At 37.7% G+C, this 11,532-nt stretch overlaps 2 protein-coding genes across 2 annotated transcripts in view; one reads left to right on the top strand and one right to left on the bottom strand.

The window, feature by feature from the left end:
• Nucleotides 1-8,794, top strand: part of PCSK5 (proprotein convertase subtilisin/kexin type 5) — a 229,539-nt gene extending 220,745 nt beyond the window's left edge. Inside the window, 7 exon segments of the mRNA XM_031058930.1 lie at nucleotides 1-172; nucleotides 640-870; nucleotides 2,443-2,620; nucleotides 4,062-4,279; nucleotides 6,218-6,333; nucleotides 7,649-7,835; nucleotides 8,391-8,794. The exon segment at nucleotides 1-172 is cut by the window's left edge and continues 10 nt beyond it. Coding sequence (XP_030914790.1) covers nucleotides 1-172; nucleotides 640-870; nucleotides 2,443-2,620; nucleotides 4,062-4,279; nucleotides 6,218-6,333; nucleotides 7,649-7,835; nucleotides 8,391-8,794 — 1,506 coding nt within the window.
• The window catches only part of ARSK (arylsulfatase family member K), a 23,968-nt gene continuing 20,776 nt past the window's right edge, over nucleotides 8,341-11,532 (bottom strand). Inside the window, exons 10-11 of the mRNA XM_031058942.1 lie at nucleotides 10,573-10,689; nucleotides 8,341-8,528 (exon numbers count right to left, since the gene is read on the bottom strand). Of these exons, the coding sequence (XP_030914802.1) occupies nucleotides 10,658-10,689 (32 nt within the window). The 3' untranslated portion in view covers nucleotides 8,341-8,528; nucleotides 10,573-10,657. The remainder of the gene's footprint in view (nucleotides 8,529-10,572; nucleotides 10,690-11,532) is intronic.

The following is an 11,532-nucleotide window of genomic DNA, read 5'->3' as shown; positions in this document are numbered from 1 at the left end:
CTTGAAGAAAAGCACTGCTTTCCCTGCCATGCTGACTGCAAGGACTGCAACGGGCCAGATTCTGATGACTGCACAGCATGCACTTTCAGCTTATTTGTCCTCTACAATGGCATGTGTTTTAAAGAGTGCCCTGAGGGGAGTTACTATGAAGAAGCCACCAAAGACTGCCAAGGTTGGCAACTGTTGTATTCCCCAGAAGAGCACTGAGATACAAGCGGGTCTATTTAAGGGTCACCCCCTAAGGGCCTGCATGTGACTGGTTGTTACCAGTGTCTTGGAGTTGAAGAGGACAGCTAAGGCAGAAAAAGAATCTGGCTTATTGTAGAATAGCAAAAATTAAAGAAAGCGGAGAGGGAGCTAGCCAGGATACTTATGTTTATTATTTAAGGCAACCATTGTGGTAAAACGCTGAGAGTGGCTACAGAATCTCTGAGAATTGCTGGAGACACTATTCACTGGCGCAGTGAAAAGCAGTCTTGATGCAAAAGCAAACCTAAGGAACTCCTTGCATAAGATTGAAAATTACTTCCCACAGGCTTTCATCCCGAGATTACAGCTGTTCCTTCAAAAATTAAAGCTGTAATAACACTCTGAGACAAATTCAGAAAAGGTGAAATTCCTACTGTTTGTCCTTTTCAGCATGCAACAGGACATGCCAGACTTGTTCTTCTTCCACCACCTGCCTAACTTGCAGAAATGGATGGATTTTGAACCATGATGGGCACTGTATGTTATCTGGATACTGTCCTCCCACTGAGTACTACCTTGAGGAAATTCAGACCTGCAAATCTTGCCACAAGAAATGCTTCCACTGCTCAGGACCTACTGAACACCAGTGTCTTAGCTGTGTAAATAACCGGTATCTTCTCAGTAAGTATCTCTCTAATGCCTCTAGATTTCATTCTACACTGAAAGCATGGAATAGACAAGTTTTTGTCATATTTGCAAAGCATTTGGGCTGCATCAACCAATCTAAATACTGTAAGGAGGACATGACAAGTCATTAAATTGTGCAGAGATAATTTCTTCAGGAGGGCTATGTGGAAACTTTGTGAGGCAGGGCTTGCCAGGGCTCACAGGACTAATGCAGGATTTGTACATAGCAACAAACACAATGATTGAACAAAATGTGGATGTTTCACTTAGTTGGTATGTACTCTTCTATTGTTTCCTTCCAGGACTTTAAAAGAGGGCTATCCTTAGGTTTGTTGTTGCTGCTGCTGTTAATGTATCTAGAAAGCGTGCACATTTTCATGTTGGCTTCTTTAATCCCTGCAGCAATCTGATGAGCAAAGGAATACTTAAACAACTGTTAAAAGGGTTGTTTAAGTATCAGACAGCATCTAATGGGTAGCTAAGGTGCAAAATTACTTTCCTAACTTTGGAGCAGAGAGTAGGTTTAAGACTATACAGTCTCAGAAACAAACAGGAAAAAAATTATAGAATCTCCACAATAAAACATTTCTTCTCTAAATATTCTTCTAAAAGCAAACAAAAATTTTAGAAAATCATTGGGAGAAAAAATATTAAATAATCCTTTATGCAGGAAAGAGCTAAAAACCAGTGTAAATTAAAAGTGAACCTAGGCTTTTTGAGTCTAATTCTAATGCAGATTTTACATTTCTGTATTTCTGAGACCTTGGATCAGACTTACTTTTTTTATCAACACACTCAGCTGTTTTGCACCATTACAAATGGTAAAGTTGATGGACAAATGCAGATAAATATATTGGAATTGAGATAAAAATGAAAAACCCTGAACCTGAAAGTTCCTTTGCCCAACTGCAACCCAAGCAGCAAAATTATCAAGACAAATATGTAACAAGCACAAGCAGCTTGTAATCTACTACTTTATTAGCTTTATGCACTTGCAGCTAATTCCAACACTACTAACTTCTCATTCAGGATTCATACTAAAATGACTGAAATTTCACTGAAGAAAGTGGGACTTATCTGGCTTTGCAGCATTGAAGACATTTAATTTGATAACATAATGTAGAAGCCACAGACAAGGATAAAGACCAGTAAACAAACGTTATTAAATCTCAAATTTACCATCAGATTCATCATCTACAAAGAATGAAATCAGATTGATGCTTAGAGTGAAATCTAGGGAACACAGCAATGCAGATAAAAACCTGCCTTACTACTTCTGATTATTTGACTGCAGTTCATTATTATGCTACTTTATTTTTCACAAAGATACAAATTTGTCTGTCCTGAAGAGCTTGCTAATATGCATAAAACACAGAAATGAGGACTAATGAATTTACAAGAATCAAAAAGCAATAACTGTACCCCAACATTGAGTTTTCTTGTTCTGATACATTATCTATCAGCACCTCAGCCTGATGGAGAGTTTACTCTAGTACAGCTGCATGAGATGTTTTATAGTAACAAATACTGAATATGATGTGCTACTTTGCATTGTTGTCTCTGCAGACAGAACCTGTGTTGAAACATGTCCAGATGGATATTATGCCGACAGCACAGAGAGGCAATGTTCTGCATGCCACAGCACCTGTGACACTTGCACTGGAAAACACAGCTCACAGTGCCTTTCCTGCAAACTGGGTTGGTACAGACAAGGAAAAGGATGTGTAACCCACTGTCCAGCAGGGTAAGGCCCAAGATCTTGTGCTAAGAGCTGCATCACAGAGAGAGCTTTGAGAAATTAGATCACTGCAGCATTCCATGTTGTAAGAATCCATAAAGTTAGAGAGTTTCAAGTTTGTGAGAAAACAGACAGGCCTCAGTGCAGCAGAGTTATAGATATTGCTGATACATCTTGTTAAGCTGTAGCAAAGAATAGAACAATAGAGCTATGTATTAGCGATTTGGAATAACTTTCTAAGTTGCAAAAAGTTTCTATAGCAAAGTTGAAATTATGAATAGAGTTTTATGCTTTGTTTTCTTATAAATGAACAAGCGAGTATTGTTTTAACTCCAGCTACATGTGCTTATGTTGATTGGGTAGAATCACTGTCAATATGCTTTCTCTCTGTGTAATTAGCTAAGATGAGTATTTAGTGACTTGTAACAAGTGAGTTTCTTTAGCTTGCTGCCTAGATGCAAACTGTCAAGATCTTTGCATAAACAAAACTATGTATTATAAAGATTCTAGAAAATAAACAGTTCCAACACATCCATCAGTAGTCCCGTCCCGTTCGTGCCTGTATATAAACTGCCAGTCTGAAATAGAACTGAGTTTTGTTTTCGGGAGAAAATTTCTTGTATTATCACAGTACTCTAATGGTGGAAAACCTCCCTTCCCTGTAGAAAACTCCAAAATTGGTGCCCACATGGGAACTGCTTAGATGTGGTGTGGACATGCTCAGAGTATGCTCTTGGCTATTTCTGTACAGAACAGTGTGAACCAGAACAAGTATACTAACTTGTAGGTCAGTCAGCCTGAGCACAGGCAGAAGAGCCTCCAAGCACCACTCTGCCTCCACTTAAGGAGGAGAAGTTTGGATAAGGTTATATTTTTTTTTTTGCATTGAGTTAATGCTTGCAGCGGGTGATAACAAAAACCATTAAAACAACTTTGAACTGAGCACTCATAATTCTAGAGAGAAGCTTTATAATCAATCCATTTACGATCAAAATGTGAATTCGGTGTTCTGGGAAATTCAGTTTTGAGAAATTTAAATTTAGAATGTTAACCTATGATTTCTCTTTCAGGTCCATTTAAATTAAAACTAGAGTTCAATGGATCACACTGGCTGTCCCTCCCATTAAACTGGAAACCTCTAATGATCATATCTCAGCAAAATCACAAAAACCTTCCCTACTTCAATACTTTATATCTCAATTCAACTCAGATTTTATAAATTTTTGCTGTAAAAACTATACAGAGTCATGCTTTGTAGCTGAATTCCAGTGGCCAAAGGGAATGAAATTAATTCTACTTCCACTGAGATTACAAATACCTGTGTTCATTTTAGTATGATTTTTATAAATGGATATAATCATGATAAAAAGATAAGGATTAAACAAATGTTGATTTTCCTATCACGGCTGGCATTTATGGAAAGCTATGCCTATCTTATCTTTCTCAGGTATTTTGCACAAAATTCCACTGGATCATGTGAGAGATGCCACAAGAGTTGCAAGGAATGTATGGGGCCTCGAGCCACAGACTGTCTTTCCTGTAATACATATTTCTACCTGCTGCACTCCACGAACAAATGTGTTAGCTCTTGTCCTCAGTACTACTACGAAAACAAGGACAACAATGTCTGTGAGAGATGCCACTCTTCCTGTTTAACTTGTGAAGGTAAAAGTATATGTTCTGCTTTAAACAAAAAAAGGGAATCTCAGCTCCATGATCTGGGAACACTTCACAAAGCTACTAACCACATACAGTGTTACCAATCTGCCCACGACTCTGGGTGTCCATCACCCACAGTGGGTGATGTAGACCTCTCCCAGGGGCTGCTGAGCTTTTCCTGGCTCTTGGTCACTTGCTGCACTCATGTTCCATTCATTTATTTCTACTGCATTGATAATTGAGGTGAAACCAAGTATATGAATTCCAGTCAAGCTTTCTTCAGAACTGCTTCCAGCAGAGAACACAGAGAGACAGCCACTTAACAGGGAGGGTTAGGACCAAGTCACACGTTGCCAAGTCAGTGAATGGAAAAAAATGGAGAAGAGTAATGAATTTACCATCAGCCAGGCCTCTCATAAAAATGCTCATCATAAAAAAATGGGCTTACAGAGATGGACCCCATTTTTCACATGAATATTAAGAATGATTGAAAAATATCTCACTCTTTGAGCTGCTCTACTGTCTACCACTCCGTGAAAGCCAAGGAACTTAATTCCAACTACACATCTTTACAGCCTACAATGGGAAGAGTAAAGACCCATAAAGCACATCTCTAGATTGAAAGGAAAACAGAAATCAAAAGCACAGTGATATTTGTTGCTTTTAATATAGTTATGTATTTCACAAAGTTAACTTTCAGAGACTGTCTATTTTGCTCTGTGAGACATTAGTTTTGGTTTCTCAATTTTCCTAATTAAACCACTTCTGAAACAAAAAGCATTAATTCTCTTGGATCCATTTGTTGTCCTTTTTTACCTGAACAACACAAGATTATAGCTAATGGGTTCCATGCTGCAGCTTAGAAGACCACGCATTATAACACACAAACTGTTTTGGATGGTGGATATACTGGATTGTACAGATAGCTAATCGCAACAAAATGATATATGAAGCACTTAGAATGAAGCCAGCATTCAAGAAAGTTTACAACCTAATTGTGTAGCAACATTATTAAACTTAGCAGAAATATTTTTGTTTGGATTTGCCACAAAAAAAAAAGGCATTCATTTACAGACCAACTCCTGTGTTTTTCACATTATTTGGCAAAAATACTATGGGACAGAATTAAAAAGACAGAATTATAAAACACAAGTCAGTCTGAAATCCATCTGCGTTGCTGATATATCAGCAAAGAGCATGGTGTCTCTTTGTCAAGAGCAGTAAGGAAAACCATGCATTGCACAGTAATTTAGGAAGTTCTCTGTGTTATAGAAGGTTACTTACTTCAGCAGTTTAACGTCTGCTAATGTCAGTTCCTTGCATTTTCATTTTCTTCCTTTCAGACAATGGCAGAAAATGTCTAGGTGCATGGAAATGGATAGGTGCATCTTGACACTTAAGACAAACCCATCCCCTCAGTGTTTCACAGAAATACTGCATGCAGCATCTGTCTTTAAAAAGAGTCTCTGACACACAAGGTGCCGAATCTAGTGAATAATGGTTTATTTCTTATGCAACTAAATAAGTTATTTTTCTATTCAAATACAAACATTGCTTAATTCATGGTTGTTTGAAAATAGTTAACAGGGCAAATAAGTATGGATTTTGTGAAGGACAGAATTTGGAGAAGGTTCTCCACATTTCACTTCAGTGCTCTGATCCAATTTATTTTCCTGAATATGTCAGAGGTTCCCTATACAACTGATTGTGAAATCATCTTTTCATGACTATCAAAACACATAAGAAATAAGTTTTGTTTGCAAATAAAACCCCAGGACTCAGCACAACCTTTTCCAATACCAACCTCTTCATGTGGAACTCCTCACTAAGGGCTGTTGGCACTGACAAACACCCTTTAGCTTCATTGCAGTGGTCAGTATAATTTTTAAAGGAAGTTAGCTGACATTTCCTGTTGTAATATTGTTGTTTTGTTTGCCTGTCTAGGGAAGGAAGCATTCAGCTGCACATCCTGTGTATGGAGTTACAGTTTATTAAATGGAATGTGCAACTCAGACTGTTTTGTAGGTGAATACAAAGTCCAGGAGACACCAGGAGAAAAGGTACCTACTTCAAGGATTTTTGTACAAAATACAAACAGCCTATGGCTCTTCTCTGAGTTTTTAATGGTGCCTATCTTTAAGTATGCTTGCTTTTTTCCTCTTTTGGCAGAGGAAGCCTTGTTTCTCTTTCTGGGGTTACCTTATAGTCAACAAAGATATCAAAACCACATGAACAAATCAGTTCTATTAATGACACAGTGTTTCTTTTTCTTCCAATATAACAGATTTCCTCTTGGATTTCTGATGCCTTTTCTGTAAGAAATCCTTCTTAATTTTTGATTGACAGCTTTTCTGGCAGAAAGCTCTAGTAGAAGGACATGCTGAAATTAACACAGCTGTATATTTAATTGAATAGGATAAGGTTTGGGTCTGCATCATAAGCCTGGGCATTCCACCTTCCAGATTTCCACACCAATGGCCTTCTAAAGATATTTATTCAAGAATATAGCAGCAAGGCATGCCTGGGATGCTACAAACCCTGGAGTCTCTGCCCTAGAATATCTTCTCAACAGTCCTATTTCATAGCATTGATCTGAGAAAACAGCCTTATTTGAGGCTGGGGACCACACAGGTGTGCAGGTCTTTGCAAGTGTTTTGACTCTAAGAAATTATGAACAGCTATGATCCTGCAATCTTGCACAGGTTCTTCCATCCAGGATAAACAGCCTTGCAATCTTAACAGCAAGTTTGGTGAAAGTTTATTGGAGTCACCAGATGTTCACAGTGAAGATGTACCATGGCCAGGAACAGTGAGCATTGCAAATACTGAAACCACTGACTTCAGAGCATTCTGCAAGGCAGGTGTGATCACAGTGACCTCTGGTAGTCTCTGTAAACAGAGGTTCCCAGAAGCCTGGACTTTAGGAAGAGTATTTGAATCTAAGCTGTTTCCATAGGAAAAAAATCACATAATTGAAGAGAAATCGGTTTTGCTAAAAAATTTCCAACCATCTTTAATCCTTACTTCTGCTTCCTCCTTGGGTAAAGAGAAAATTCATACTCTCAGCTTTTTCCCAGAATATTTCATATTCTTTCTTCCATGTCACTTACTTTTCTGGCCCAAAAAGCTTAAAAGAATGAGTAAATTTTAACATCCTGCCTAGCTAGGTGAGATCTCTAAGCTTTTGCAGCACTTTACATCCCACAAGCAGATCACTGAGAAATCAGAAAACAGGAAATTTTGAATTTGGTATTGTATCTTCACTCATGGTACCTAGAGATGACAACCATGATGGTCAATGACAGGACAGAACTGCCAGGTCAGGTCCAAATCACACAAAATTAGAGGTGCATTGCTTGTGTTCTGTGTTTGAAGGAGAGCAAACCAAAGTGTGAGAGATGTGACAGCTCATGCATTGAGTGCAAGGGACCTGGTCCTCTCAACTGCACAGTCTGTCCAGCCAGCATGCAGCTCTTCCTGGAGGAAAGCCGCTGCCTACCCTGCTGCAGCAACACTGACCCAGCAGAAACCCCAGAGTGCTGTGACTGCAGTGAAACACAAGGTAGGACCACACTGAAAAGCAGGAATAGTGCTAAGTGTTTTATGGTTGATTATGCTGACATTATGCTGCTTGAAAACTGGACTAGAGCAAAAATGTGCTACTGATAAACAGTGTTTCTACTGCCTCATCAAAAATAGGGAAGGTTTTACTCAAATAACAACGATTATGTCTGGTGCTGGAGATGGCAACTTCTCACACTCTCAACTACTATGTTAAATGGCCTGGCATTTCATAAACTGACAGGCTTATGAATTAGCTTACTTCAATGAAGAGACATCTGAATCTCATTGCATTCGTGCACCTGCTAGCTTTTCATCTTCCTTCTCATTATTTCAAATAAAATAATGAAGAATAGATATCCCAACAACCTTATCAACATACTTGCTGCATAAGAACAACAAAAATATCATTGTGGCACCAGAAAAGCTAGGTGTTTTGTTGACTGCTATTACTGCACCAGACATGCTGTACCAGACTTTTAAGACACACACACACAAATGCAAGATCATTTCACCCTTTTTTTTGTTGTTCTTTTGTTTTTATTTGCTGTTGTAGATGACTGCGTATTACAGACAACTCTACCACCTGGGCAAAAAAGCAAAACTATTTTCTTTGCTATCACTTGCATTTTGCTTCTGCTTGTCATTGGAGCCATTGTATTCATCTGGAGAAAGGCACGAACCAAAACCCAGCCTGTCAATAAAGGACGATATGAGAAGCTGACAAATCACTCCAAAACCTTTCCTTCCTCTGTGAGCAACTATCACAAGAATCCCAGTTATCATGACGATCAAGTGATTGAATACAGAGACAGAGATTATGAAGATGATGATGACGAAGATGACATTGTATACATGGGCAAGGATGGCACAATTTATCACAAATTTAAATATGGACTTTTGGAGGATGATGAGGAAGATGAGCTAGAATATGATGATGAAAGTTACTCATTTAGATAACTTTTTACTAGTTTACTAACAGTAAATTAGTCCTACTCTACTGTTTTTCCTATGAAATTATAGCTATTTAGTTAATATGTTTCATTACTTGATAGCATCCTGACCTCCAATTTTTTTGCTATTAATTATTGTGAAAGAAGAATAATTTCTAGAAATATTTCTAGAAATTCCTTTTTTCTAAATAAAACTTTTCTAGGCTTTTAAGTAGCACTCCGGATATAATCTGGTTAAGAGAGCAAGTTTCTATGCATTTGTGTGGAGAATAATCCTTTCCCAATATGTATTTGTGTAACTAAAACAAGCTTTTCTTCAGACCTTATTGAAGAACCCTGCCAATCATTACTAGAAATGAGATAAGCAAGATGGGTGCATCTACTTGATGAATGCCACTGGGAGAGGATGCCAGTAGTTCACTGATTTGTGATTAGAGTTACTCAGCAATTCATAATAGAAGAGGCAACTTGGAAGATTTTACTTAGATTTTCTTCATAATCACCTGGTATTCCCTGAACATAATCTTCATAATCTTTACAGCATACTTTCCTGTGAATTCATGTATCTATGACATGATATTTTAAGACTTAGGATTCTAACTACTTCTCATAACTATATCTTATTCACAGTTTGTATGAAATAGAAGAAAAAATATTTTATATATCACCCTCTGATTAATCTTTACTGCAGTGTTTGTCAAAAAATCTTGCATTTTACAGATGATTTTTTTGGTTTACAACAAAGGGAAATATTGTCTATAAGCATGGCACACACACACCAATTCTGCAACATGAGGTGGTGTTTATACTGTAAGTGGGTCAGGATGCTCAGACAATGGCAAAGGGGATATTTGCACTTTTCTGGTAATTTTTATTATTATTACAGAAATAAAAATTTATAATTCTGAAGAAAAGTATGGCTGTTCGTTGTAAATAAATCCTTTAGCCATCCTATACATGCTGTTACTCACTACATTTCATTAAATCTCAGAGTTTCTCTAGGTTTCCAGTAAGGAGCTGCTCTAAAAACAATAAGGGTATATATACACATAGATTTACTGTTTACAAGGAATTGTGTAAAAATACCAGCTTTCCATGGCTCAATGCCTCCATAGAATTTTCAGTATTACATAAGCCTGAAGACCTAAGGATAGTTCAATCTGTAAGATTAAAGATGTTTTATGGAGAGGTTTATTGCTTCCAATTTTAATTTTAACCTTCTAGCTTCAGTAAGAGAGAGGAATTAAAGGTAATGTGACTTCACAAAAGCTGAAACAAGTACCTATGTTTAGCAAAAGCTATAAAACAACATTTGACAGGAAGGTACTTCAGAAAGACACATGTTATCTTTCACTTTGAAATCTAATAAAACAGAAGAGGAAAAAAAATAGTGAAAAATCCGTTTGAAAGATGATACTGCTATCCTGGTTTTCTAAACTTATTTAAATCAACAATATGCTTTATTCTTGTTGCTAGTGGCTTATAACACAACTGTGAGGATAAGCTTTGACACACTTCCTCACATTTCAAAGGCTTATTCTTAGAAATGCCTGAGCAATCTGAGACTAGAATGATAATGTGTGTTTTCTTTATGGGCTCACAAGTTACGAAATTATATTATTACGAAAGGACCAGATGACCTTGGAGGGGCAACAATTGATTGAAACCATGGTGCCATAGTCAGGACTTAGGTTACTTCAGCCCTTTTGCCATGCCCTGGTTTCCTGGAGGCAATGGGGCCCATGTGACAAAGCAGGGAAAAAGAATCTTTGGTCAGAGACTTGCCAGACTCCTGAAGAGGGCTTTAACTTAGATTTTTTGAGAAAGGGTGTCTGTCCATCCCAATCCAGCCAGTCAAATATCAACACCTTTAATGGATGCCCAGAAGAGCATCAACATCTCCTGTAAAAGAAAATCACATTCAGTATTTTTACAAGTGTTATGTTTGAAAATAGTACTCAAGGAGACACACATTTAGGACCCTGTATTCCTTTACAGTGTCTACAACTAGAAATCCCTGCTAAGAGTCTAAAAGAAGACCAAGAAAATAAAAGCACAAGGAAATAATTCTAGTCTTGCTTCTAAAGAAACTTCATGGAAAACTGGTAGAACCAAAGAAGGCAGTAAAAAAAAATTACAGAGAATACAATAGCACACAAAGGAAATTCTGTTTTTCTGAATTATTTTATCCCTTCTGTTAATCTAAGTTCCTTACACTTTTTCCTGAAATAAAGGCATCCAATTATTTTTTTATCTTTTCTAGTCCTTTTTACCCATCATCACCATTTCCCAGCTCTGACTCCCATTGTCACAAACTCTGGTCTCCTGGAAAACACAAATCTTTCTAATTATTCCTCAAGACTAACAGATACTTTTGTAAATACCACACTAGCAAGTGCAGCCTTCTGTTTTAATAATTTCTCTTTCATCTTTCCACTTTGTGTTTTTGGAGGATACCTACTCCACATTACAATCAGACTGCAAGACATGTGACCCAGCAGAAGAATGATTTTACCTGGTCTCCTGAACAACAAGAAGCTCTGCTCTGTGACCTGGCCCATTCCTGGGATTTCCTGAATTTTCAAGAAGCCTGTCCCCATGCACTGGGCTTCTCTGGACAGCCTCTGGCACAAGATGCGGTTGCAAGATTTTTTACCTATTTGTTCCACCATTTCAGAGAGTATCATAAATGGCACCCCTGTAAACCTAACATCAGTGAGTCTTAAAAGCTCATTTCTTCAAGGA

The sequence above is a fragment of the Geospiza fortis genome, unplaced genomic scaffold (genome assembly GCF_000277835.1).
Source record: "Geospiza fortis unplaced genomic scaffold, GeoFor_1.0 scaffold279, whole genome shotgun sequence".
NCBI lineage: Eukaryota > Metazoa > Chordata > Aves > Passeriformes > Thraupidae > Geospiza > Geospiza fortis.
This window is presented reverse-complemented; position numbering and strand designations above follow the sequence as displayed.